Below are 27574 nucleotides of genomic sequence, written 5' to 3' on the forward strand. Positions count from 1 at the left end.
TTTCACAGAAAGTTCTACTGGATGAGGCTGTGATATTTCCAATTCCTGGTCTTAGGTAAACTTGGCCTTAAAGATCATGAGACTATAGTGCATTTTCCTTAAAAGAGTGATTTCAGTGTCGCAACATCATCTTGACTACAGAAGCAGAGTTTGAAGTTAAAGTTCTGCCACTGAAATCTGAGTGACCCTTTGCCAGACAGAAGGAACACATTGATTTGAAGCTCCCAATATCTGGAGAAAGTTGTTTCAGCTTCCAAAGATCTATAGGCAGGCAGGTACTTTTCTAATACTATATAATACTATATATTAAAATTATCTTTTTAGGGGGGTATGGAGAACTATTTACCACTCATCTCTTCTAAATAGTCAATTTTTTTACCCTCAGAATGTGTTCTAAAGAAAAAGTGACAGGTGATAGCATTCTGAAATAAAGTTTACACTATGAACGTTTCTGTTAATTTGTCTTACCACTTTTGACGTCTATTAAAAGATTGAACTGATATTTTGGGACATGGACATGCAAAGGGGAGGGAATCATAGTTGGAGAGAGAATATTAATAAACAGGATCTTGAGTTCTTAAGCAACAATCCCATCCCAGAGGGTTTTTTTTAAGTTATAGCTGAAAGGTCACTTTAAATCTTATCCTTGAAGACATTAAGCGAGAAGGATCAAGGGCTTGATAGACTTTTCTAATATGCCAGATTGTCACTAGAAGTGAAATAGATCAAGCCCTGAACAAAATGATTTACACAAATCCAAAGAAACCTGTTTTCACTTTAAATTACCTGCATAGTTTTTATAAAAATGTCTCTTATCCAGTTAGAATTTCCTCAGATTTCTATTTCACTTTTTCAATAACATATGATTATCTTTATTATTCAATTTGTTATTGCTATGTAGACTGCAGTGATTTCTTCTTTTAAAAGTTTATAATTTGTCAATATTCTCTACATTTAACAAAATAATTGAAGTTTTAAAAATTATTTTCATTAAGAAAATAAAAATGCAATGTGACTTGAACATTCCAGACTGACCAAAATTGTTTATTGATTTATTGTTTTAAGAATGTTTGTTGATTCATGGTAGATGATAAAGAATGGTGCTTGGATTTGAGATTGTCAATATTTTATTTTTCTCATCTAGAGCAGCAGATACTTTGTTTGTGTGGTATGAATTCAATTCAGAGAAAAACTGAAGATGTATAAAAATTCAGGGAGTTGCTCAGTCTTGAACAGTCCACATTGCTTTGTTTTCCTGAATGATGGTAAACAGATCTGGAGAGTTTGTCATGGGTGTGGTTAAAATAAGTTTCCAGCCAGTCTTCCAAAACAATGCTTGTTCTATAAAGAAAAAGGGAAAATGAATTAGATATTGATTGCATCTTTTCAGAAAGAAAACTCAGGAGGAAATAATGTGAAGTGTAAGAGAATAAAAAGCACAAAGTGAACCAGCACTTACAAGATGAGCCATTTCCTAGTTGTAAGAACCTGGTTGCAAGTGCTTGAATTTGGACTGTTATAACACGATTTTCTAGAGCAGAAACTGTTAACAACTACTTTGGTTATACAAAAAACGTTTGCCTGTGCTTTTATTAGTGTTCTGTTCCAATTAAATTAATTAACTAGTCTCTGGTTTGTTGAGTCTCTACTGCATAATTGTAGTACAGTCACAAAGATAGAATTTATGAATGGAAACAAAAACCTCATAAGTTTTTGCTTATACACTCGTACAAAAATGCTCTATTTCTAAATAACCCATCTCAAGGCATTAATATTTTCTAATTAATATAAATATCTCTTAAGAACCAATATTAATCTACAGCATATAAACTGACGCTGTCAAGTTTTAAAAAACACAATATCAAGAAAGCCTTAAATATTAAAGAGGGAACTGGTATATACCTTGAGAGCTCCATTCAGATAGACATGATGTGCTTGACAAAAGCTGTAGGGGCAAAACAGACAAAATAGACAATTTAGAGTTAGGAAACAGTCAAATTTAATAAAAGAGAGGTTTAATGAGTTAGCTCAATCCTATTTTTAGCTGTAACAGTAGTTTCTTTTCTTTTGTATTTAAGGTGTGTATAGCTCCTAATTCTTAGTAGTGGATTTATGACCTTTGCCCTGATTTTGCAAATTAATTTTTTGAATAAGTGGTACATTCACATACATTTTTATTTTTAACATGGGGTCTCATTGTGTTGTCAAGGCTTGACTCAAACTCCTGGGCTCAAGCAATCCTCCTGCTTTAGCCTCCCAAGCAGCTGGAACTACGGGCACATGTCACTGTGCCCAGCTATGCTTAAAATATTTTCTTTAAAGTATGAAAGGGTATATAACAACAAAATGTTTCCCATCACTGTCTGCTAGGCAACTGGTTCCCCTTTTTATAGCTAAATTGACAGAGCTGTTTATGCATACAAGACCACATAAATATGTTTCTAAAAATCTTTTTACACAAAAAATGTCATACTCTATACATTGTTTTGTATTCCTTTTTTCAATTAATAATTTATCTTACAGATATTATAACTGTACACAAGAGTGTCCCTATTTTTTAGGGCTGCAGAGAATTTCACACTGATACATTGATGGACATTCAATTGTTTTCACATTGATATGTTGATAAAATTATACTTTGGACATTAAATTATTAAAAAAATTGGCTATTATGAACAGCACAGTAATGAATAACCATCTATATATGGTCATCTCACTTGAGTGAAAGTGTATCTAGAGACTAAGTCTCTCCAGGAGTAGATTTGCTGCAATTAGTAGTACCACACCATCACCTAGTGGTTTTAACAATACGCATTCTCATCAGTAATACATGAAATTGCCTGTTTCCATACCCTCTCCTCAGCCCAAAGTGTGCCCAAACATTTAATCTTTGGCAATCAGCTTATTGAAAAATGATTATCACAGTGTAGTTTTATATTATTATTATTATTTGAGACAGAGTCTTGCTCTGTCGCCCAGGCTGGAGTGCAGTAATGCGATCTTCAACCACTACAACCTCCGCCTCCTGGGTTCAAGCGATTCTCGTGCCTCAGACTCCTGAGTAGCTGGGACTGTAGGCGTGCACCATCACGCCAAGCTAATTTTTGTATTTTTAGTAGAGACAGGGTTTCACCATGCTGGCTAGGCTGGTCTGGAACTCCTGACTTCAAGTGATCCGCCTACCTGGGCCTCCCAAAGTGCTGGAATTACAGGCGTGAGCCACCGCACCCAGCTGTCAGTGTAGTTTTAATTTGCATTTTTAAAAATTATTAATGTAGTTTGTCATTTTATTCATTTTATTTCCTATGAATTGTCTGTTCATGTGCTTGCTAATTTTCTATTGGATATGATCTTTTATTAATTTGTAGTAGTTCTTTTTTATTAGGAAAATTAGCTCTTTCTGGTATTAATTGAAACTTTTTTTTTCTGGTCTGCTGTCTTTTGACTTTGCTTTGGTGGCTTTTGCCATATAGATTTTTTAAAGTACATGGTTAAATTTGTCAAGATTTTCAATGCCTTCTGGTTTTTGTGTCACTATTAGAAAGAAAAAACGTAACCACTCCAAAGTTATAAAATTAATTCTTCCATGATTTTTGTTCTCTTTATGTTTTTAGCTTTTACATTTCACATGTAAATTATTTGAAATTTGTTTTGGCATAAAATTCAGATTTGACTTCATTTTCTAGATGACTGTCCACTTGTTCAAACAATATTTATTGAATGATTCTCTATGGAGTGTATTTATGGTAATAGCCAAATGTGAAGAATTGTCGACGGGGAAAAAAGTGAAGTTTAATCAAGATTGTCAGTGAAGATATGTTTGGTTAGGCCCTTTCTTTTTGTCCTCTTCTCCATCCTGTCCTTCTCCTTTCTTCCCCTATCATTCTCTTTTCTTTGTTTTTCTCTTTTTGTCTTTATTTGTATGTAACTTAATTCATTCTCTTTGGGGATAGAAACATTTTTAAATTTTCTTACAAATTAAAAAAAATTTTTAATTTGTAAATTATATTATGCATCTTTGTTTTGTGTAGTGCATTGCTTTCACACCCTCTGGGTGAAGCTGCTATAAATTGGTAGCAGGAATTAAACAATTGGCAACTGTGGGATGACTTTCATTTAAGCAAGAACACTAGACAAGGAGAAGAAGTAAATTTTAGCACCAGCCTGGCCATTAGTGATTTGACCTTCACCAAGTAACTTAACCTCTTTGGGCCAAAGTTTCATTTTCATAATTGCTTCATATTAGTAAATGACTTTGAGATTTCTTCAAGTTTAATATTCTATTAAATTTGTTTCTGACATCAGCCCTGTCTGACTCATAGGGATGTTCTGAAGATCTAACAAAAAATATATGTGAAAATACATTTTAAGCTTTAAAACAATGCACAGTATTGCTAAAACACACTGGAATAAATGTTATTTATATGTTCAGATCCTCACATATCTTTTTAGAGTTATGCAATTGATTGTCATATGTATGTCAATAAGGAAGGAAGAGGAAAAGAAGCTCAAAGGGAGTCCATCATCAATCTGATCAGTTAAGAGTTGTTGTAACCACCAGTGAGCATTGATTCTACCTTCGTAGTTGATACAGCCATTGGAGTCTTCTTGACCTGCCATCAGGGCTTCCACTTCTTCCTCTTTCATCTTTTCACCTGATGAAACAAAACTCTCCTTTAGAAAGAAGGCCACGTGATATTTTCAAAATCCACTATAGGTCATCAGTCAAGGGCTTCTGGAGACTAAACTCTTGGCATGTAGGAATTGTGACTTTCCCATTCTTTTGGTACTTAATGTATTGTCAACTAATTGGTTTTTGAATGAGTTAATTAAATACACATTACCCGTTGTCATACAAACTGTGTCCTATAAGAACTACCATGCTTTCCTTTACTTATTCATTACCAATATTTTAAGTTAACATTTTCACCAAACTCACTGCCACTGAGGCCAATTGAAATGGTCATTAACTTTTGACTATTTTTTTTCCCCATTTTCCCTTTGTAGTCTTTCCTCCTATTTTGGTGATGACGTGATTCTCCTGTCATGTTCTTTTTTATATATTCTGTCTCACTAAGTCCACTGAAATAAATTCCCTTACCCAGGGTGGCTAGAACATGGCGGAGTTCGGCACCCATGACTGTGCCATTGCCTTCCTTGTCAAAGACACGCAGACCCTCAACAAAGTCTTCGTAGGTGCCCTGGTCCTTGTTGTTGGAAATGGCTTGCATCATAGGCAGAAATTGTTCAAACTCAATTTTCTTGGCATTCAGCTCTGTAAGAAATTGCAATTTTGAGGGTTATTAGCTACCATAATACTAACTCTGAGTCACAATTTAAACTTGAAAAGTTATTCTAGGTTATCTGAAAAACCTTCACACAGCTTACATTTCAGCTGGTAAATTGCTAAAATATCAAGAATATGGTAATAGTTAACGGCATGAGGTCTGGAGTTCCAGTGCCTGAGCTTTTATGCACAGTCTACCATTTGCAACTCTGACGGTGCACAGGTTAACCTTTTTGTGCCTCAAGTTATCATCTGTAAAATAGAGATAACTAATAGTGTTATTGTGAGAACTAAATGAGCTAATGAGTGCAAAGTTTAATAGAATATCTAGGATAAACTGAGTGCTTAATAAGTATTAGCTTTCTTTATTATTGTCCATTTAATATTTCCCATAAATACTTGCAAGCAATAGAAAAATGCACTGAGATACAACAAACTCATTAGTGGATTAATACAGTAAAACTTAACTTTAGTACATATTCCACCTTTGTCCCCAGCTTTTGGAGGGCCTTCCCTTTCTTTAAATTTTAAGTAATTTAAGGAGAAGTTTACAAGAAGAGAGTGTGTGTTAAATACTTTGTGATCTCCTGACTTCTTTGTACCTTAGAGGCCAGGAGATGATAGGACTTTATTATCTTCTGACAAGGTAAATCTTATTCATGGAAAATCTGGACAGTCTATTTTATATTATCCAGATGTATGCAAATGGGTAAAGTTATGTATTCACCAAATCAAATTTTTTTACTACTCTTCTGTATTTCTATTACACGTAATTTATATTTTTACATTGAAATTATATTGAGTAATATTTAAAAAATTAAATTTGAATGCTGAATGAGTATTTTACCAAATAATTGTATTAAAGATAGATGTTTGCTAAATTGGAAGGTGACATTTAAAGGTTTCAGCCAGGCTCAGTGGCTCACACCTGTAACATCACCACTTTGGGAAGCCGAGGCAGGTAGACTCCTTGAGCTCAGGAGTTTGAGACCAGCCTGGGCAACATGGCAAGAACCCATCCCTATAAAAAACAAAAACAAAAAAGGCGAGGCATGGTGATACATGCCTGTAGTCCCCAGCTACTTGGGATGCTGAGGTGGGAGGATTGCTCGAGCCTGGGAGGTGGAGATTGCTGTGAGCCAAGATCACGCCACTGCACTCTAGCCTGGATGACAGTGTGAGACCCTATCTCAAAGAAATAAATTTAAAAAATTAAAATTATGTTTGGCTGGGTGTGGTGGCTCACGCCTGTAATCCCAGCACTTTGGGAGGCTGAGGCAGGATTGCCTGAGCCTGGGAGGTTGAGGCTGCAATGGGCCATGATCATGCCACTGCATTCCCACCTGGGTGACAGAGTGAGACCCTGCCTCAGAAAAAAGAAAAAATAGAAGAAAAAATAAAAATAGGGTTTGCCCTATTGCTTGCTCAGTTTATCTCATGCTCTTGGCTTTTCTACATGATGTAATTGGAAATTTCCTTCCAAAGAAAATGAAGTAAGCAGGCTGATTTTCAGTTTTCCTGAAATCAAATTTTCTTCTGGCAAAGGAAGGTCTCCAAAGAATTTTCAACTGTCAAGGGAAAGAAAAAGATTATTTGTTATCTCACACCCCTCTCTCTGTTTCCTAATGGCAAAGATAAACAGCCTGAATATCTACTTGAAAAACTTCAGTTTTGTATCTCTTTCAAAAATTATTTTTGATTGACACATACTAATTGTATGTATTTATGGGGTAAAGTGTGAAATTTGGATACACGTGTATAATGTGTAATGATCAAATCAGGATAATTAGCATACCGATCATCTCAAACACATCATTTCTTTGTATTGGGAACATTCAAGATCAACTCTTTAGCTATTAGAAAATGAATTGTTGCTAGTATAGTCATCTTATAGTGCTTTAGAACACTAGAACTATTCCTCCAATCTAGTTATAGTTTTGTATTCATTAACTGACCTCTGGCTATCTCTTATTCCCTCCTCTCTTCATTAAAGATAGATGTTTGGTAAGTTGGGAAGTGGCATTTAAAAATAACATTTCTGTTGGGCGCAGTGGCTCACGCTTATAAACCCAGCACTTTGGGAGGCTGAGGTGGGCAGATGCTTGAGCTCAGGAGTTCGAGACCAGCCTGGGCAACATGGCGAGACCCTGTCTTTACAAAACAAACTAAAACAAAACAAAAAGTAGCTGGGTGTGGTGGTGCACATCTGTAGTCTTAGCTACTTGGGAGGGACTAGAGCACTAGAATTTATTCCTCTAATCTAGCTGTACTTTGGTATTTATTAACCAACCTCTGGCTATCTCTTATTCCTTCCACCCTTCCCTGTCTCTAGAAAGCACTACTTTCTACTTCTCTAGATTAAAATTTTTTAGATTCTACATATGAGTGAGAACATGTAGACTTATCTTTCCGTCCCTGGATCATTTTACTTAACATGATGTCTTCCAAGCTCATCCATCTTGCAACAAATAATAAAATTTCATTTTCATGGTTAAATAGTATTCCACTGTGTGTCTATATATATATGTATGTGTGTGTATATATACCATATTTTCTTTATCATTCATCTGTTGATGGACATTTAAGTTGATTCCATATCTTGGGCATCGTGAATAGTGTTGCAGTAAGCATGGGAATACATATTTTTTTGACATATTGATTTCCTTTTGTTTAGAAATATACCCAGTAGTGGGATTGCTAGATCATATAATAGTTCTATTTTTAGTTTTTTGATAAACCATATTATTTTCAACAATGGTTGCACTTACGTTCTCAGCAACAGTATATAAAAGTTCCCCTTTCTCTGCATCTTTGTTGTCTTTTTAATAATGAACATTCTATGTGGATAAGATGGTGTTTCATTGTGGTTTTTAATTTGCATTTCCCTGGTAATTAGTGATATTGAGCATTTTAAAATATATCTGTTGGCCATTTGTATATCTTCTTTTGAAGGATATCTATTAAGTTCATTTGCCTATTTTTTGATTGGATTATTCGTGGGTTTTTTTTTTTGGCTGCTGAGTTTCTTATATATTTTGGATATTAATCCCTTGTCAAACAATTTGCAAATGTGTCTTGTCTTTTTTGTTTGTTTTGAGTATCATTTTCCATTAGACTATTATACTTTTCAATAAAACCATTGGGATTAAAAATAATTTCCTTATTCTAGAATAATGACTGGATTTCTGGATTGAATAAATGACTTCTGCAATTTTGCCACTTACATTTATCACTGATTTTTTTCCTAGGATTATCCTTGTGCTCTGTCCTTTGACACCCTGCTTCTAGAAGCAGGGTGTCAAAGGACAGAGCATATGGCAGTCAGCATGTATTTTTCAGTTGCTTGACAAAGTTGCAATTTCATTTCCACAGCTTTTATCAGAGGAGAACTTCTCTAGAACTGTGCCACTGGAATTTACTCAGAATTGTTTATAAAGTGTTTTAAGTCATATTTAACATCTTTGCCAAAATGTGTTTTTGCCTTTGAAGATTTGAAGTCTGAAAAAATGTGCAGATTTGGATATTATTTCATTAGCCTTTAATTATGAACATTCGAAATGATGTTAGCGTTAGGTATTATTTCTAATATTTAATGCTTAACATTAGATATTAGCATGACATTTTACCATGCTTGCAAATTCTCAAAGGAAGTTTAACTTATTTTATAAAGAAAAAAGCTGAGACTTTATATGGCCAAGAGGCACACTTACCACAATCAGGAATAAACTGAGCCCTACTATGTGAAACATTTTTAAATCAATGTTTCTCTCTCTCTCTTTCACACACATACACACACACACACACACACTGCTACACACTTCCCTATACTTCCACACTTCTTGGAAAAATTGATGCGTTACCTTCATTGCTGGGGTTTCCCAGAACTTTCCTGACCTCTGCATTGGTGGGATTTGTGCCCAGAGCTCGAAGGACATCACCGACCTGGCTTAAGGTGATCTTGGAATCACCTGTTCTGTCAAACAGGAGAAATGCCTCCTTGAATTCTGCAAAAAGCAAGAAGCATTAGAGTGCTCTTTTCTTCCTCTAACCTATTAATTAAACCTAACTCCATCAAAAATTCAGTTCAAACTCTTCTGTTTTACAACTTCTGCCAACAGTGCAAGTTGTTATCTTGGATTCTCTTTTTGTATCTCCAACTATCATTGGCAAAAACTTAGCATTTCTTTTTGGGATTATTTTAAAACAGCATTTCCAACTTTAAGTTGCCTGTTATTGTTAATCAGATATGGAAATTGGAGCTCCTAGTCATATTCATATTTCCTTTACCTGCCTGGAAAGCAGGATTGGGTTAAAAAATTCTAAGGCCTTGAGAAATTTTAATAATCTCTCATATAATTAACAAGATTAACAAAATTTCAAAAAGAACAAATTTTCAATCAGTCTTATGGTATATGAGGTTAACTCAAACTTTTCAAATTATGTAGAAAAACCTCCTCTTGAGGTACAAATTTCCTAGGTTATCCCTTTAACCAGTTTTCTCCAGGAATAACTTTATTTTTCAGGAAAAATTTAGAAAGGTGAGACAAATCTATACATTCTGTAGTTTATTAACTAGTGTGTGACTCTATTAGGCTCCTGGTATAATTAATTCAGAAGGAGAAATATTTGTTTTGGTGTGTTGCTGTGATAATCTCTTTATACTTTACCCTTTTATCAAATAATACATATGGACATATGTTGCTATATCAGCTTTAGAATTTCGGTATGCCTTGTAATTACAGTTTTATGGAGAAAATTGTAGATTCACAGGCAGTTGTAAGAAATGATACAGAAAGATCTCTTGTATGCTCTGCCTGGTGTCTTCCAGTAGTAACATTTTGCAAAATTATATGATCATAACCAAGATATTCACATTGGTAGACGCCATCAATTTTAGTCACATTTTCCCAGTTTGATTCATTTTGTGTGTATGTGTGTGTATTAAGTATACACAGCCATTCCCATTCTTTTATGAATACATGTTTTAAAGTGTTCTCTATTCTAATTATCATTGTATTGATTACTTTCTCTAAATTTCATCATTCTCTTTTGATAGAACTGGTTTGACTTTCAAAATTATAGTGACAAAGAATTTAGAAACGTATATCAAAGACAGAAAGGGTGCTACTGTGGATCTGGGGGCCAGTAAAACCATTTTATTTAGAACTTATAAACTAGATTACATTTTCTGGGAAACCCAAAAGTACTGCTGGTGACTTCCAGTTAATATCAACAATACTCAAAAAATCATTTGTGAATAAATTGGTAGAAGTGAAAGCATTTTTTTTAGGCTATCAGTGGTTTCAGATCAAAAGGTGCTGTCTAGATAGATTACTCAGCAAAGTATTCCATCTTGCTATTCTTCCATCCCCTAATCTAACATCGCATTGACATTATATTCACAACTCATTACAGATCATGTTACCATTATTTGTTAAAACTTCCCCCTCGAATTGTATGCAATTTGACTACAGATCAATTCCCTAAGCTAAAAAACTTGCTGCAGGCACTGAGAAGTCATTAGTCAAATATTATTTTTCATCTTTCTAAGGGACATGTGAAACTGAACTATTCTTGTTACTGGCTTCAGGCTTTCATGGACAGACTGCTCAGCAGGCTCACTATTACCCTGGTCAGATGCCGAAGTAGAAATAGGATTTTATGGGCTGTAATAGAATCACTCTGACATTAACACTTTTGGTGATTTAAAGGCAGAGACCAGAAAGACACTATTTTATTACCCCAGAGTTTTAACCCAAAGTTTACTTATTCTCTTGAAGAATTAATACCAGGGCTGGTTATACTATTTTCCAGGGGCTGGTTGCCTGTTTCTTTTTAATAAAATTTGATTCGGATACAGCCATTCCCATTCTTTTATGAATTGTCTATGGCGTTCTTCACACCTCAGTGACAGAGTGGAGTTGTTTTTACAGAGACTCTACTGGCAGCAAAGCCTAACGTACTTACTATTTGGCCTTTTAAGAAAAAGTTTGCTAACCTCTGGTCTATAACAGTATTGTTCTAGAACTTTTTGATAATAATGGAATTGTCATTCTGGGCTGTCCAAAAAGGTGGCTATTAACTGTTGCTCTTGAACACTAAAATGTGACTAGTGCAAGTGAGGAAAATGGATTTTAAATTTTATTTTTAATTAATTAAAGTTTAAATAGCCACATGTGGCTAGTGTCTACTGGAGAGCACAAGACTTGGACCTTTAGAATGATGTAATTTTCCAGTTTTTGCACCCTTTCCTTCAATCCTGTGATAGATTCCAATAGAGCAGCCATGAACAAAATTCTTTAACCACTAAACAAGGAAACAAACTAAAGAATACTTTCATTTAAGAAACTATAGTTTTTCCACATAATTTAAAATGCTTACATTTGTTTTCTTGCCACAAAGAAAACAGTACACTACACCCATGTTTACTGAACTTCTGTATCTAAAATCTATTTCACAGATGCAATAAAAGGTTTAACGCTCAACGTTAAATCCTTGAGTCCTTGCAAGGGTTTTTAAGTCCTCCATTGCTTGATCCTACAATAGTTTGGTCACAACAACTGTAAATTAGCTATTTGAGAGGACTGAGATGCTGTAGGTGACAATGTAGCAGCATCACTAGTTAAAATGCATTAAAAATCAAACAAATTATGGTAGAATCACCAATTGTTTTCAATGAGAAAAAAGTCCTTCATAGTATAATTTCAAATAATCTTGAGTTATGAGTCACCAAATCATCTAATCTGTCTACATGAGGCCATCAACCATGATGCAGATGCATGCCAGTCTGTACTACAGTAAATATCCCTTTTTCTCAATTTGTGTTCAGATATGAACTATTTCAGACGCAGAAACAGACTTGAAGAATGTGGAATCCTTTAGGTAGAGAACTGAGTATTTGAATAGGTTCTTATTAATCACCTATAATTATAATTATTTATATTTTTCATATCATAATATATGTAATACAGACATAATACTTATGACCAATATTCTAATTTATACAATATTTTGAAGCTAATTTTTTCTCCTCCTTCCATCTATATTATTTATGTCTCAGTTCATTTAGATACGTGACTCTTTCACTCCATAAAACATTCCTCCCTGCACTTTCTAATGAAAACATTAAGCTCCTGTGGAGTGTGGGATCTGTTGGATCCAAAGACCCAAAGGTGAAAAGGTTGACTTTTTAGAGAAACTATTCAGATTCTCTTGAATCTTAAGAGTTTGGAGTCTCCTAGCTAGTAATCGTTTTTATAAAATAAATTTTTAATCAACTTAAACTAATGTCAGATTTTGCTCCTATCACTAATTCTTTGAGTCATTGAGAAAGTCTTGTCACCTCTCTGGAGTCTGTCTTGCATATCTCAGGAAGGGGTTAAACCAGGAGACATTTAATGTTCCTTCTACAGTTCTATGACAAATTAATTCTTCTTTGTTTCTGAATTCATTTTTGTTCTACAACTCATTATGTTATCCACTGAAATGATATAGGTTTAGTAATTGGGCAGTTTTATAATAAATTTTGTTTTTCAAATTGACAATTCAGACTTGTCAAATCTCAAAGGATTATATTAGCAATTTAACCATCTAAAATCTACATCTTTTTGGTATATATATATATATATATATATGGTATTATCTATTGTATCAAATTGGTTTTATTTAGATATCAGTAAATGTAAGGGCCTATTTTGTGGTGCTTATCTTTTGTTTGTTAAACCTTTGATTACTGAGTATCAGCAATCGTTTCAGGTTGAGCTAATTTATATTTAGAGTGATCGAGAGCAATTTATATTTAGAATGGCAACACCAGTGGGGATAATTAGGAAGAGCTAATCTCATCCCAAGGGAGTTGGTTTTCACACATGCCATCTTTATGAGTGTGCACATTTAACAACCATAGCTTTTAAACTTACCATCCTGCTGTTCCTTAGAGAACTCGATCTGTTAGAAAGAAATTGACCACAAAGAATGTTTTAACCAAACAAAAATGTTCTGATTTTCAGTTGTATCCAGCTCATTCCCTGAGTAATCTTCAAAGTAAGCTCCAAAAGTCAGCCTACTTTTCAGAGTTCAGGCATAGCTTGGACACTAACAGGTTGAGCCATAATGTAACATGCCTTGAAGATAAGTAATATTGCAGAAACTAGGCAGTGCTGTGCCTACATCTGTAGCAGAGAAACTCAATTCACTTACCAGCAATCTGGTCAGCACTGAAGGACTGCAGTGGTGAGGAAGAGAAAGAAAGAAAAAAAACTAGTACTCTTTCAAATGCATTGACAGAAGAATAAGTGCGGGTTGCTCTGAGATTTTTAGGAAGCTATGTAGGTGTCTTGGCCTAAGAAGGTTGCCTTAGGATACTTTTGAATCTAGGAACATAAAAAGCTATTGCAAAAGATAATTAGGGAATATCTTTCTGTATCTTAATGACTTAACAAATGCTACACTTAATACTTCCTAGAAAAATCATCTATAGTATATTTAAGATATGCTTAATAAGATACACGGTGTTAAAGTACAGATATACACATTAAAAAGACTACCTTAAGTCTGTCTTCTATTTAACCAGTGCTTAAAAAAATAGTATACAAAACCCAATGCATCAAAAGCAGTTTACTTAGTTTTAGCTATCAGCATCACTGGATTGTATTTTAATGTATAATATTTTGCTGTAGCTACAGGTTTTTTTCTTCTAAATTTAGATATAATGAATCTTATGTGATACAGCAAGAGTTGGTGAAGCATAAAGCACAGCTCTTGGAAGATGTATTTTTCCAGCTGATAAACAGCTCTAATTATTTACTCCTATCTTTAATGGATCTCAACAAAACCCAAAAGTAGATACTAAAGACTCATATTGAATATGTTCTCTCCTCAGTTCCATTCTTTGCCTATCTTTCTTCTCAATAAGATCATATCCTCTATCTATTTTCTCCTATAAATGACAAATTGTTGTCTCATAGGACCCACCATGATGGAGCGGCTGGGCTGCAACACAGCAGGGAAGCGGAAGAGTGAGTTGAGGGCTGCTCCGGTCCCTGAGTGGGGTCCTCCCTGGCTGAGGCTTCCTTTTATTTCTGGGCAAGCTTTGACTTCACAGCTAGCATCAGGTTTCAGAGATAAGTTGCCACACCCCTTGGAGAGTTCTTTAGCTTTCTTAGGGCAAAGGGAAAGATGGATCTGTACCCTGAGAGCTATTTTTAGGTGACCAGAACCTTGGAGTAGACAGCCATAGTGAGATGGAAGCCTGTCGGTACTTTGATGGTCTTTACTTCCAAGATGTTCTCTTGGAGCATATTCCTTTAAGAAGCTTCCTATTTGTTCAATGGCAGAAGAGCTTAGAATTTCTTTAAGGTCTTGGGCCAGACCCTTCTCTTGATGACCGTGGACTTTGCAAACTTCTAGTCAGCAAGTTTTGGTATTAATGCAAGTTTTTGGATGGGACTGGTTTGGGGTTTCAAATGGCAACGTTCAAATGGACGTTCCTATAGAAGGAACATCCTCTGAAGTGCTGTCGTTTATGGTAAAGTTCAGAGGACTTGAAAAGGCCATGCGCATTCTGCATGTTTCTTAGGATGCACTCAAGTGACAATCTGGTCAGATCTTTCAATCTCCAATTAAAGATCACTCTTTTACAAGCATAATCTAAGCCAGGAATAGTTTTGATCTCCGCTTTTCATCATTCTCCTTTAGTCTCCTGACGTTAGGTCTGGTTATTTTCTTCCCTCCTTGTTATCTTTATAATGGCTGAGTAGTCATATTCTTTATTTTCAGAAGTTTTTCTAGGCAGGAAAGCTGATAGATCATTTTTACATTATTTTTCTCTCATCCTATACATTTTTTTTTTAACTACACATAAGTTCTTACTAGATCATGCTGCTTCTGTTTCTACTTCTGCCTTGGCAAACACTCTATGGCTCAGTCCCTAGACCAAGAAGCCAAAAGAATGCATGGCAGAGCTTGTGGAATACGAAATTGTACTTTACTTTATTTTATTATTTTTGAGACAGAGTCTTGCTCTGTCACCCTGGCTGGAGTGCAGTGGCACAATCACAGCTCATTGCGGCCTCAAACTCCTGGGCTCAAGTGATCTTCCCACCCCAGACTCCTGAGTAGCTAGGACTACAGGCGTGTGCCACTGCACCCGACTAATATTTATTTTGACTTTTTGTAGAGACAGGGTCTCATTATGTTGCCCAGGCTAGTTTGGACTCCTGGCCTCAAGCCATCATCCTGCCCAGTGTTGAGATTACAGGCATGAGTCACCTTGCCCAGCCAAAACTGTATTTTAGAATTTTAAAGGTATCTAGGGGATTGGCCAGCAATGGGTTTTCATGGTAGCTTACCTGAAAATAGCGGGAAACTCCCTTCTGGAAATGGTACTGGGAAAAGTGGTACAGGAAAAGATCCTCTTAGGATGTCCACTAAAGTTCAGACAAATATTTATCAGTTTTCTACATGTTTAAAGCAGCTCACAGGCATAATGTATATTGGAGATTAATTGTAACTTGAGTACTGCTTCAGCAACTGTTTTTAAGGGGATGGTCACAAAAAGCATGAAGTCTTCCCTTCTAGAAAGACATATACTTTGTAGCTTCTCCTCAAACCATTTCAGAAGAAATCAGCATTTAATATGCATATCACTTTTGGCTCTAAGTTTATAAGTAAGAAAAAAATCTCATAGAATCTTGAGTCCCATAATGAAGATTGAAAATATAATTTTAAAATTATTAGTACCCAGGTAAACATTTTGATGAATAGCTTGATATTTTGAAAGGTTATTGGGAAATGAAATTTAATAGAAAAATAAAAAATGCTTTGAGTCATTAGGGGGAAATGGAAGGGAAAGACAAAGGTGGAAATGTGTAACTTTGAATATTACAAGATTTGGAATCTTATAATTTTTGACATAAATGAAAGCATCAGAGCCTACCATGTTATCTTTGTGTTCTTTTTTAGTTTTGTAATTATACTTACTAAAAATACAAAATTAGCCTGGAGTGGTGGTGCATGCCTATAATCCCAGCTACTAGGGAGGCTGAGGAAGGAGAATCGCTTGAACTCCAGAGGCGGAGATTGCGGTGAGCTGAGATCGTGCCATTGCACCTGGGCAGCAAGAGTGAAACTCTGTCTCAAAAAAAAAAAAAAAAATTAAAAAAAAAAGTTGTATTTATGCCAGGTGTGGTGGCTCATGTGTGTAATCCCAGCACTTTGGGAGGCCTAGGTGGGCAGATTACTTGAGACCAGCAGTTTGAGACCAGCCTGGCCAACATGGTGAAACCCTGCCTCTACTGAAAATACAAGAATTATCTGAGCCTGGTGGCATACGCCCATAGTCGCAGCTACTCAGGAGGCTGAGGCAAGAGAATCACTTGAATTCGGGAGGTGGAGGTTGCAGTGAGCTGAGATCACACCATTGTACCCCAGCCTGGGCTACAGAGCGAGATTCCATCTTAAAAAAAAAAAAAGTTGTATTTATGTTATGAGTAAGCTGTTTCTAACAACTTGGATACTATAAAGTTTATTATTATAATAGAAGCAGTTAAGTGGTATGCAGTCGTTAACTGTTTCACCCTAGTCTTTCTCCATACCTTTATCACATAGAGAATGCATTTAGATTTTTTTGATACTTACTGAGAATCAGTATAAATATTTGAGTACTTTATTTGACAACAGTAGGGAAGGCTACAGTATAGTCTAGAGAAAAAACTGTAGTTTAAAAACTAGAATACCTAGATTCTGTGCTCATAGAATAAATGGGAAATCCAATTTTTTTTTTCTGGCACACTTTTTTTTTTTTTTTTTTGAGACAGAGTTTCACTCTTGTTGCCCAGGCTGGAGTGCAATGGTGTGATCTCGGCTCACTGCAACCTCCGCTTCCCAGGTTCAAGCGATTCTTCTGTCTGGCTTACTTTTATGAATGACAAAATTTATCTTCTCTCTCTCTTCCTTGGGGTTATAGTGATGGGGTAATCAGTCCTTTGAACAAAGGCAAATTAATTTTGTAATATGAATACACAATGTCAGCTGGTTTTGGCTTCAGTTCTCTATGTCATCAATTAGTTTTAAAGATCAGATCTACCTTTCTTCTCTCTGGAATGCTCTCCTCTCATTGCTTCTTTTTACAAATTAAATATGCGACAAGCCCTGATAACATTTGTTTCCCTTGAAAGAAATGTTTCCTCTCTGTTTCCCCCAGTATTCAACATCACCCAGCTCTTCATCCCACTGAAAGTTTTTTAACCTTCCTGAATGTAAACTGGGAAGCATAGGTCATTCCCGAAGTCATTTGTTCCTGAGGTGGACCTGGATGTAAGCCTACCCCAACCTGTCTCCGATAGAGCACTTCCCTTGCCTTATTCTTAGGGTTCATCCCTCCATAACTCTCTATAGAATACCTTGCCTATATTTGAAGCTCAATAGATTTTCACTAAGTTGAAATTATTAGAACATGTATATCCTAAGCTCCCCCTTCAAATATAAACTTCTCCTCTAGAATGTTGTGCACCCTGAGGGAAAAGACTTCACCTGCTCAAAGTTAGCATGTTCATTTTGAATTATTGATATATGTACTTTTATATTTCTAGCACTTTCCTTTAGATTTTATATAAATGTTTTTGACCTGGACTTCTAATTTTCCAATCCTCAATTTGTTTTTTTTTAAGGCTCTTTTATATTCTAGCCTACATTTTATCTTAGACTCTTAGTAAACTAGTTACATTCCACATTTTTATGATTCGTGCTATCATTTGATGCCAGATTTAGGTAATAGTAGTCTGCAACATACTGCTACTAAAAAATTTTTATTACAATGTTTACAAATTCTTTTTTACTTTGAGAAGCATCTTTCTAATAGTAATAATGAGATTAAGTTAACTAATTAAACATCAGAAAAATGTATATATTAAGTTGGTGCAAAAGTAATTGCGGTTTTGCCATTACTTTTGTACCAACCTAACAAAGAATTGAATTACAGAAAAAATATTAAAATGCTGCTAATCAAACAGCTCTGGAATTGATGTAGGTTAAGCCTTAGTAAAAGAAGAAGAGCTATAATTAAAGATAATTGGGGAGACATGTAACATCGAATACTGGGGGAAAATGCCCTGGGAAGGAACATAGACTACATTCTTCAAAGAACTCGATGGTCCTTGCAACATACAATGGGGACTAATGACTAGAAAGGCTAAATAAAGAAGCTAATATAATCAGGGCCAGTTTTCAATCAAAGAAAACACTGCTGTGTGCTCTCTGATTTAACGCCTGGCAGAGAGACCAAAGATCTGGATGTATATAAATCCTTAAACTTTACCTAATTTTCACTCCAATCTCACAGAGTTTCTAGGAACCACCATAAAAGGCCAGGAAAAGCACTATTTTGGAACTCTTAGGAGTTTTGTGCTTCAGAATAACTCAAGTCGAACGAAATAAATATTTTTGCATTTTTGACTTCAACATAGGATATACTTAGGCTAATATATATATATATATAGTCTAGTTACTATAATATGGTATAAACAGGGGAAATTAAGAGTATTGAGAATATGGTACCAGCCCAGTTTCTGTAATATAAGAGAGATTAGGTGGTTAGATTATATAATTTGATCTGGCTCGCGATAAAATCCTTAATTTCGTGCTATGAAGTCCTAGATCAGTCAACTGAATTCAGTCACATAAGAGCAAAAACTCAACTATTAAAACAATTCAGACCTACAGGAACTAAGCGAGGTCTAAGTGAATTTTAATAAAAATCTAGAAACACAACCTGTTATACTTTTTCAGTTTTCTCATTAGCTTTCTCATGATTAATAGTTGATAAAGAAACTTAAAGTTTTTTGAGAGCTGGCCATACTTTTGTCTCTTTTGTGCATTTGTTTGCATGTAATTTCTTAAAAACCTACGTTGTGTTTTTGTTCATTCTTTCATTTTAAGAAATCTTTGTGTGTATGTTTTAAGACATAAATATCTGCTTCTTCCTATTTGTCTGGAATAAAAGTTCCTTTTGTGACAGCAGGGATAAGAATATTGGCATTGCCATTCTGGAGACTTAAAGAACTTGTGGAAAGAGAGCTAGATTGGGAATTTTGTTTTAGCTTTCTTATCATAAATCATGGGTCTTTTGATTAAATAACTTCTCTCATCTAGGCTATAGTTCCTCAGTACAAAATATTCTACTGCACGATTTCTAGGATTCCTTATGTTTCTGCAATGTTGTGAGTTTTCCATCCTTTTGTCAGTAGAATCTACTTCAACTCACTGATTTTAATGGGAAAGGAAGGATGCCTAAAAATTCAATAGGTAATATTAGTCTGAAGTAATTTAGATAAACAGGAATTAAACAAAATATAACTTCATAACACCATGTTCAAGCCCATTGGATTTTTTTATAAACAGGAGACATATGCCACTGGACATTTAATAGGTACTTTATCACAGTGAAAGGAAGAGTATAAAGTTGGTAAGATGTAGTTATATCTTTAGGGATACTTTTCTTGTCTGGCTTCACTTCATTGTTACTAATTTGTGACCCGAATAGCCAGAATTTATCGTCCATATAATATACCTTTTAACTAGAATAATTGAAGCCATTTCTACTTTTATATTGTAATTTTTGCCCTTCAAATTCTGATTTGAGGTAAGAAACAAACTGTAGAAGTTGATATAGAAACAACCACAGAAGATCTTATTTTTATATGAAAAGTATTTCAGTCTGAAGAGCAGCAGAAGAAAGTGTAGTATCAGCGCAGACTAAATATAATCCTTTCCACCATGAGTCAGATGGTGCTTAATACTAGGTAATTATGGAATGAGTTCTAAAAACAACTTGCCAGGGGTTCATTTGCAGCACTAAAATGCCGAGAGCTAAATTTGGCACGGTCACTTTATGGTCTCCTTGTCTTGCAAATATTTAGTTTTACTTAAAAGTGTTATTTACTATTAATTGGTGAACATATCTCTTCTTTTCAAAGCTGCATTTTCCTTTCAAAGGCATTATCCATCAAAATATAATTCTAGAGAAAATTACAAAATGCCCTTTAATATTTTCCCATTTCTCTCCACCTGTTCTCTTCTGTTACAGCACAGACATTTGAAAGAGGATATGTGATACTGATACCTAGTGATAGTGTCAAATAATTTCTGATTTGCTCCTGAGGTTATATTTACACTGCAAATGGATTAATATTGCAATTGGCTAACATTACAGTTGTATTAAAAATTAATTTGAACTATTAAAAGGCCAGAGTAAAAGAAAACAAACTTTTAAGATCATGTAAAGAAAAGTTAGAAACAACCTATACATATTTTTACTATGTTTTTCTAATTAGAAATTGATTACATGTGTTCTTTTACTCAGAGTAGTTAGGGTTAAGGTTTTATCATATTGTACATGTGGCATTGTATTTCTGCATACCATCCCAAAGAATATAGGTTGGGATTTCCAGTTTAAATAATGCTGTTTTTTGTAAACAAAATAGAGATCTCATACCCTCCTTAGAAAATTAGCCTGATAGCAAAAGTTGAAGGTCATATTTGATGTATGTGTGTTTCATTAAACAAAACCAAAATTACTAGAAAAACTCAGTTTCATTATATCTAATAGCATTTAAAAAATATCCGTTTTCCATTTACAACATCTTATAGGAAGATGGAACAAAATGAATAGGAACATTTCTAGGTTCCTGATATTTCACCCTCCTTCTGTAGAACAAAACACCCAAGTTGTCAGGTGCTAAGATAGGGAAAAGCTGTGGAGAACAGAATAGTAGTGAACAGTCAAGGTCAAAAGTCTTGGTGAACTTGCTCTGATGTGTCTGTCATCCCCTCTTCTGGTTACACAGGACTGTGCAGGGCAATATAAAAACCACTCTACCTCATACCCTTAAGAGTAAAAAGGTCTCCTTTACACATTCTTAGAAACAGCAACTTACTTTTTATAAATAAGAGTGGTAGTTTCGGATATGGTTAACACAGTTGACTCTGGATTTTGCTTGCTAAGTTAAACCCTAGGTCCATCACTTAACTACTTATTTGATCATATGTATAGCACTTACCCTCTTTTAAGCTCAGTTTCTTTACTTGTGAATAGTGGACACAACAACTTCAGTGTACTATTGTGAGTATTAAATAAGACAACATGGCAAAGAGTAAATTCACAATGAATCTTGGTTATTGTTACAAAAAGCTTTATAGATTTCAGAGCCTTTTGTGGAGCATGACTTCATTTGATTTTTCTCAGAAATTCTTCTAAAGGAAACTGGATTTATATTAGCTTTGTTAGAAATCCGAAAAAAGAACTTACAGATGAACAAAAGTAATCCTATACCTGGGCCAAAACAAATTGGGTGCCACAATGCATATACAACTATCTGCCTCCACTGAATACCCATCAGTAAGTAGATGCATTTGGGAACATTAGATTTCTACCTTATACATTAAATTGAAAGTTTAAATCTTCCCAAGCATGTGGTCAATTGTTGATGCAAGATTTGTTATTTGATAGTTTCTGTCAATGCATTCTGTACCTTTACCACATTTTATAATATCGCTCACAATATCTAGTCAGTGCTGACCTGATTAAGCGGTGAATACAACGAGAATTAAAACTCAAACAGCACAGTGAGAGACATGATTCACAATCCCATCACTTCACAGCAATACTGATATACAATGCATGCATCATGCAGAAAATTCACTTACACATTGAAGATCTACAATCTAGGCACATGGTTATGTTATTACTTTCATTATTTTGCTTGGTTGCAGTTTTGAGCAATGCGTATTCTTCTTTTGGAACCTACAACCATACTTATGCTGGGTTTTAATTCCTGTAACTGTGATTCTGTTAGGCTGTGTTCTTTTGTTCTGGGTTACTGGAAGTATTAGCTCTCTGAAGGCAAAGAGTGCTTAGAACCACCAAGGACAATAACTTTAGTGTTCAAATATCAGCAGTACTTTGTCGTTGAAAAGGGTACTCATAGAAAATCCATTAGGATTGGACATCAAGTAAGCATTCCTTCAGAGAGTATCATAAAATTTGTGTCAGAACAATTGAAGAAATGTTGTGAACTAATAACTAACAAACCAGGAAATCAGATTGGAAAGCACATTTAAGAAGTTGATAAAACTAATTAATTATATTCAAGATTTATGGGGGAATCAAATATATGGCTATTAAATGTAGCATATTACAATATGAAACATAGATATTAGCTGGGAATACTATGGAGAAATTTGACTATAGTACTACACAAATGCAGTTATGATTAAATTACAGCATTACTCAAAGTCTAAAGGACAGCCAAGTTTCTAACCTTATATGATTTATGAAAGAAAGTTTATAATCCAATTAAGTTTTGTTCTTTATTGAATTTTCAGGAAGTTAATGAATACATATAACAGCTCTATTAATTTCTTTAAAGTTCATTTTATCTGCTTGAAAAAATTGTATAGCTTTTATGAGGTAATATATCTAGAAACATTATTAAGTGATTAAAAACATCATAATATAAAATGTTTTAATGTATGTTTTAATTAGGTCTGTTACCTCCTGGGATAAAATTAAAGTTTATAAAATTCTCAAGTTGTATCACTTTCTTTGGCCATGCTAGAATACATCTAAATATGCACTGATTTATTTCATATTAATGAATGCAAAGCATTGAAGACATTTACATTTCTTTAAAAAAGTGTGTTAGTTTCCATTTGTTTCTCTTTTTTTTCTCTGTTGCAAATGGGCCTTCTGAATGGAAGATAAAGGTTATTTTTTTTCCTGTTTCTTCCAGATTCATTTAACTTCTTTTTGATTTGTGTCCCTTATTAGAATCCATCACATCTCTTGTTCTGCAATGAAATAATAAAGATGGAGCATACCGCATTCTCATAGAGACACTCCAGAGGTAATTTCCTTCTTTTGCTTAGTTGTACAAGCTCATATTGTATCCTTACAATATTACACAATATTAAGCTTGTACAACTCAATTTAACATATTGACAGATGAATGTCAATATGTCAATTTAACATATTGACATAATAATAAACAAATTTTCAAGATTCTGAAAAGTGTTGCTTCTCTACTGACTATGAACAAGTAATTGGCTTAATTTCTGGATTAGAAAAGAGATGTTTTGTCTTTTCTTGGAGATCTCGCACCTGCCAAACTAAATTTTTATTTATGTATGCATTCTTACACAGTTCCTCAGGGAAGAAAATTAATGCCTGTTTTCATTAGTTAGATACTTCATTTGCTTCTTAGGTAAAAAGGTACATTTTCTTTTCTTTCCAGAAGTTTGTAATACCAGATACAAACAGGTAACATTGTCTTATATATCACAATAAGTAAAGGAATAGCTTTGACACTGATTCATATGTCTGATGTTACTATAGAGTGCAGAGTTAAAGATGAGGGACAATCAGAATTACTATCATGGCGATGATCTCACTTATTGTGTAGTATAGACAGTATGCATCTATAAAGGATACATTAACTAGGATTGCTGGAGATGAAAAATTTGGTTTCCTCTTAAAGAACTGTATGCATGCAGTCCTCAAGGTAGAAAGAAGACCTGACATATATTTTTTTTGTCCTCCTAAATGGATATCCATTAAGAATAGTTCTTAATCAATATTATATTCTATGACCAATTTTTTTCAAATACTCCAAATACCTACAAACTAAAGATTAAATATTCGTGATAATTTACTTATACTTTAAACAAAATTTCATGTTTAACTGGAATTTTATATAAATTATGAATATATTTAAATTCATTACATAATGTCTAAGGGTGATCTAACTAAATGTTTTTGGGACTTAAAAAATTCTATAGTTAAATAGTCAATGAAATGTTTGTTTATGGGTCAGCATCATAGTTACAAGTAAACGATGGTCAATTGGCAAAATTGAGATTTATTACATATACAACTTTTGGCTTAAGTGAAAAGATCACCTCATGGGCACTTTTGCTCATTGGTTTTCCATATAAGGCAGGTTTCCTTAGATAAAAATTTTCAAATTGTAATATGAGCCAATCAGAGTTCAGTGAATGAAGAGAAGGTGCACATTTAATGAGTCACATCACTGCAAGTTAACAGACGTACCTATTTTTCCAAAAGCAGATAATCTTTTGGCAATTGAGAACAAATTGCCACAATAATTGAGAACAAAATGTTAACACAATAATTAATCACATTTTTCTTAGTTCAAGATCAGTATGCAAATACTGTAAGACATAAGCTAAAAGCCATGTAAATAGCAAGTTTTATAATTATTTTTGTTAGTTTCATTTTGAAGAAACTCACAAATTCTGAATTAGATACCGTGGATAAATAAGATGACAGTTATAGTCACTGAAACACTTGAGTGCATAATTTTCTGCACTGAAATCTCATTTAGTGTTGTATCAAATTTTATTAGGCAAAGCTGAAGGGAGAATTAACTTGAATTGCAAAAAATCTTCTTTTACAGAAGAAGTAAAGCAACTGTCAAATCCATAAAGGACAACTGGGCCATCAGCTGTTTTTAAACTTCTGGAAATAAGTAGGGGCTAAAACTTTCCTTTTGATGTAGTTGTAAGTAAGGGATCTGGTTTCCAGAGAGATTTTATTTAAAACCCAAACACTGGTTTAAATATTCTTAAATGCAACACCGTTAAACATATATACTTTTCTCCTAAATAGTAAAAGTGCAATTTAGGGGAAAATGGAAACTTGAGAATAAAAAATAGAGCAAGCACAGGCTTCACACATGATACCATACTCTATTAATTTTTGAAATTATATGCTGGCATTCATTTTTAAAAGCAGGATTCTCTTCTTCAAAATCTACCAGCTCACTAAATAAAGCTATTCCTCTCAATGAAAAATACACGCCTTTGCAAGTTCCTAGAGATCCTTACTATTGAAAGATGTTTCAGTGACCAAACAATTCATCCATTTAGTTACCTTAATGGCAGAGAGGTCAATTTTTTCTTCTTTGGGTTTGGCTGGGGCAGGGGCAGGTGCAGGTGCCGGTGCCGGGGCTGGGGCAGCTGCAGCCGCAGGTTTCTTCACGTCTTTCTTTGGTGCCATTTTTTTTTTTTTTTTTAAAGGGTGGGTTAAAAAGAGAAGGAGTTCCTCCAAAAGAACCTGTCAAAATGATTCTTGGAAGAGGAGTGGTGGTTGGGTTGATCCACAGCCCAGTGTCTTGAAGGTGGACCCAGAGTGTTAAACGGTATAAGGGCATGCATATATATTTCACTTAGTGCCTAATAGAATCTTGACACATGCGGCTGGATTGGACAGTTCTCTAGTCAAGGGGGATGGCATTCCGGCTCAGACTATAAATGGAATCTAAAGGGTCAGGGTTTCATCAATTTTTTTTAACTCTCTTTCCTTTTTTTTTTTTTCCCCCACCTCCATATATAAAGGAGAAAGAAATATGACAAAGGCAGCTTCAGATCCTTTGGTGACAGTGAGGTAGATTGACTGTAGTTTTTCTTGGTAGAATTACAGTTCTGCTGAAGTGGTAAATCTTTTTTTCCCACCTTGCCTAAGAGACTTTACTGAAGGATTCCATTTCAACCTGGAATTTTGGCAGGGAGTATCACCAACTTTCACACAGCTCCTTTGCTCATGCTCCTCCCTCATTGCCATAATATGCAAGGAAATGTTGGTCAGCAAAGAGGTGGTGGTGGTTAAAAATAAAAAAGCAGACGTATAAGGAAAGCCCATCATGTCTTAAAATGGCTTCCCTTCTAGGGAGCACAGACTCTGACACTCTTTCTTCCTTTAATTGTAGTGAATTCTATGCTAAAAAACTTCAAGATGACTTCCTATAATTTAATTTTCTTTGTATAATTTAATGAAGCATATAGAATGGATGGAAATGACAGCAAGATTTACCTTCTTGCAAAACAACTTTTCTAATAGTAAAGTAGCTTTCAAGAAAAGTAGATACTTATTTATTTTCTGAATGGTGTAAAGTATAATTATTTATCACATAAATCTTTTGTCCATATCAGAGAGACAAAATACATTTTTAGAGACATAAAGAGAGAAAAGAACTTTAATTATCAACACTGTGCAAGTTGTGGTAACTTGAAAGTTTTTCCTTTTCTGTCCTTGGTTTCCTCAGTTTGCAGGGCTAGACTCATATTAAGAAATATAAGACAACCAATGGGCATTTCATAACTTTGTATGTGGTAAATTCTGCCCAGAGAGGGGGTTACAATTAGTAATCAGTTATTTCTCAGTCCCACTCTCATTTCTGTTGTTTTAACTTGTGAGATATTTAATTAATGAGTAGTTATTAACTAGTTTAAAAAAAAGTTTGGGTTTAAAATAGCACATTTATACATTTTATATATATAAAGGATATATATACATACACGCATACATTTACTGTATGTGTATATATACACACACGTACATTTACTGCATGTGTGTATATACACACACGTATACATTTACTGCATGTGTGTATATATACATCCATACATGTATACAAATGTATGTGTGAATACACATATATTCTAATTGTTAAATTGTTGTGTTTAAAGATATAGATTCATTAGCTACTTTCTTGAGTCTGATATAAAAGCATTCATCAACTTGGAGAAGATCACTATTTCTGTCCATATATTACAACTAAGCAAGATTGAGACTGTCAGATCAGAAATAATTCACCTGAGTTACAATTGACCCACAGTTAATCAGTCTCCTATTTCACATGGTGGCATGAACTACTGAATTATATTATCCATGTATGTTAAAGGAAAAACATTTTGATAGCTTCCTCCCTTGTTTCCCCATACCAAGGACTCAATCATTACCTAAATTTAGCTGCTGATACTCATTTTTTACATACAAGACACTCAGAAGAATCTGAACATATTTTACCTAGAATATTGTCTCATATTTAAATAATCAGAATAGATTTTTAAAATAGCGCTATGTTTAAAACAGAAATATCTTCATAAATAGCAGAAATTTGTTCACCAGTTTTCCTTTGGATCATTCAAAGATAGATTGGGATTTTCTGCAATTACTGAGAGATAGATATATCTTGCTTTAACTCCTAATTTGTATCAATACTTTGTTTCATGTGCACAAATCCCTTAAAATCTATGACAAGGTTAAACAGATAAAGGAGATTTATGTGTTCTGGGCAAAAATATTTTGGTCTTTCTTGCACTCGGAAAATAAAACAATATAAAATATATTAATCCAAATGTTTTATCCACTCACTCAAAATATGTTTTACATTAGTAATGTCACCAATGACCTTGATTTTAAAAACTCAAATA

General features: G+C 34.3%; 1 protein-coding gene across 2 annotated transcripts; it reads right to left on the bottom strand.

Annotated features, from left to right (window-relative positions):
• Positions 1-1023: 1023 nt before the first annotated feature.
• MYL1 (myosin light chain 1) lies at positions 1024-25495 on the bottom strand. 2 transcript variants are annotated; one of them, XM_055287850.1, is made up of 7 exons: positions 25233-25495; positions 13207-13234; positions 9148-9291; positions 5102-5275; positions 4578-4655; positions 1903-1945; positions 1024-1341 (listed from the first exon to the last, which is right to left on the bottom strand). In XM_055287850.1, the coding sequence occupies exons 1-6, from the start codon at positions 25356-25358 to the stop codon at positions 1917-1919; spliced, it is 579 nt and encodes a 192-aa protein (XP_055143825.1). In that variant the 5' UTR covers positions 25359-25495; the 3' UTR covers positions 1024-1341; positions 1903-1916. The 2 variants fall into 2 exon arrangements, with proteins under 2 accessions (XP_055143825.1, XP_055143826.1); XM_055287851.1 differs by lacking the exons at positions 13207-13234; positions 25233-25495 and adding exons at positions 13487-13511; positions 14261-14334.
• Between the last annotated feature and the right edge of the window lie 2079 nt (positions 25496-27574).

This window comes from Symphalangus syndactylus, chromosome 8, assembly GCF_028878055.3.
Source record: "Symphalangus syndactylus isolate Jambi chromosome 8, NHGRI_mSymSyn1-v2.1_pri, whole genome shotgun sequence".
NCBI classification, from domain to species: Eukaryota; Metazoa; Chordata; class Mammalia; order Primates; family Hylobatidae; genus Symphalangus; species Symphalangus syndactylus.

Excerpts from the sequence above, each read along its gene's own strand:
- MYL1 (XM_055287850.1), bottom strand. The coding sequence starts at position 25,358 with ATGGCACCAAAGAAAGACGTGAAGAAACCTGCGGCTGCAGCTGCCCCA. Across the intron at positions 5,276-9,147 it reads GGGAAACCCCAGCAATGAAG|AGCTGAATGCCAAGAAAATT; the intron begins GTAACGCATCAA and ends AATTTCTTACAG. Across the intron at positions 4,656-5,101 it reads CCATGTTCTAGCCACCCTGG|GTGAAAAGATGAAAGAGGAA; the intron begins GTAAGGGAATTT and ends TTGTTTCATCAG.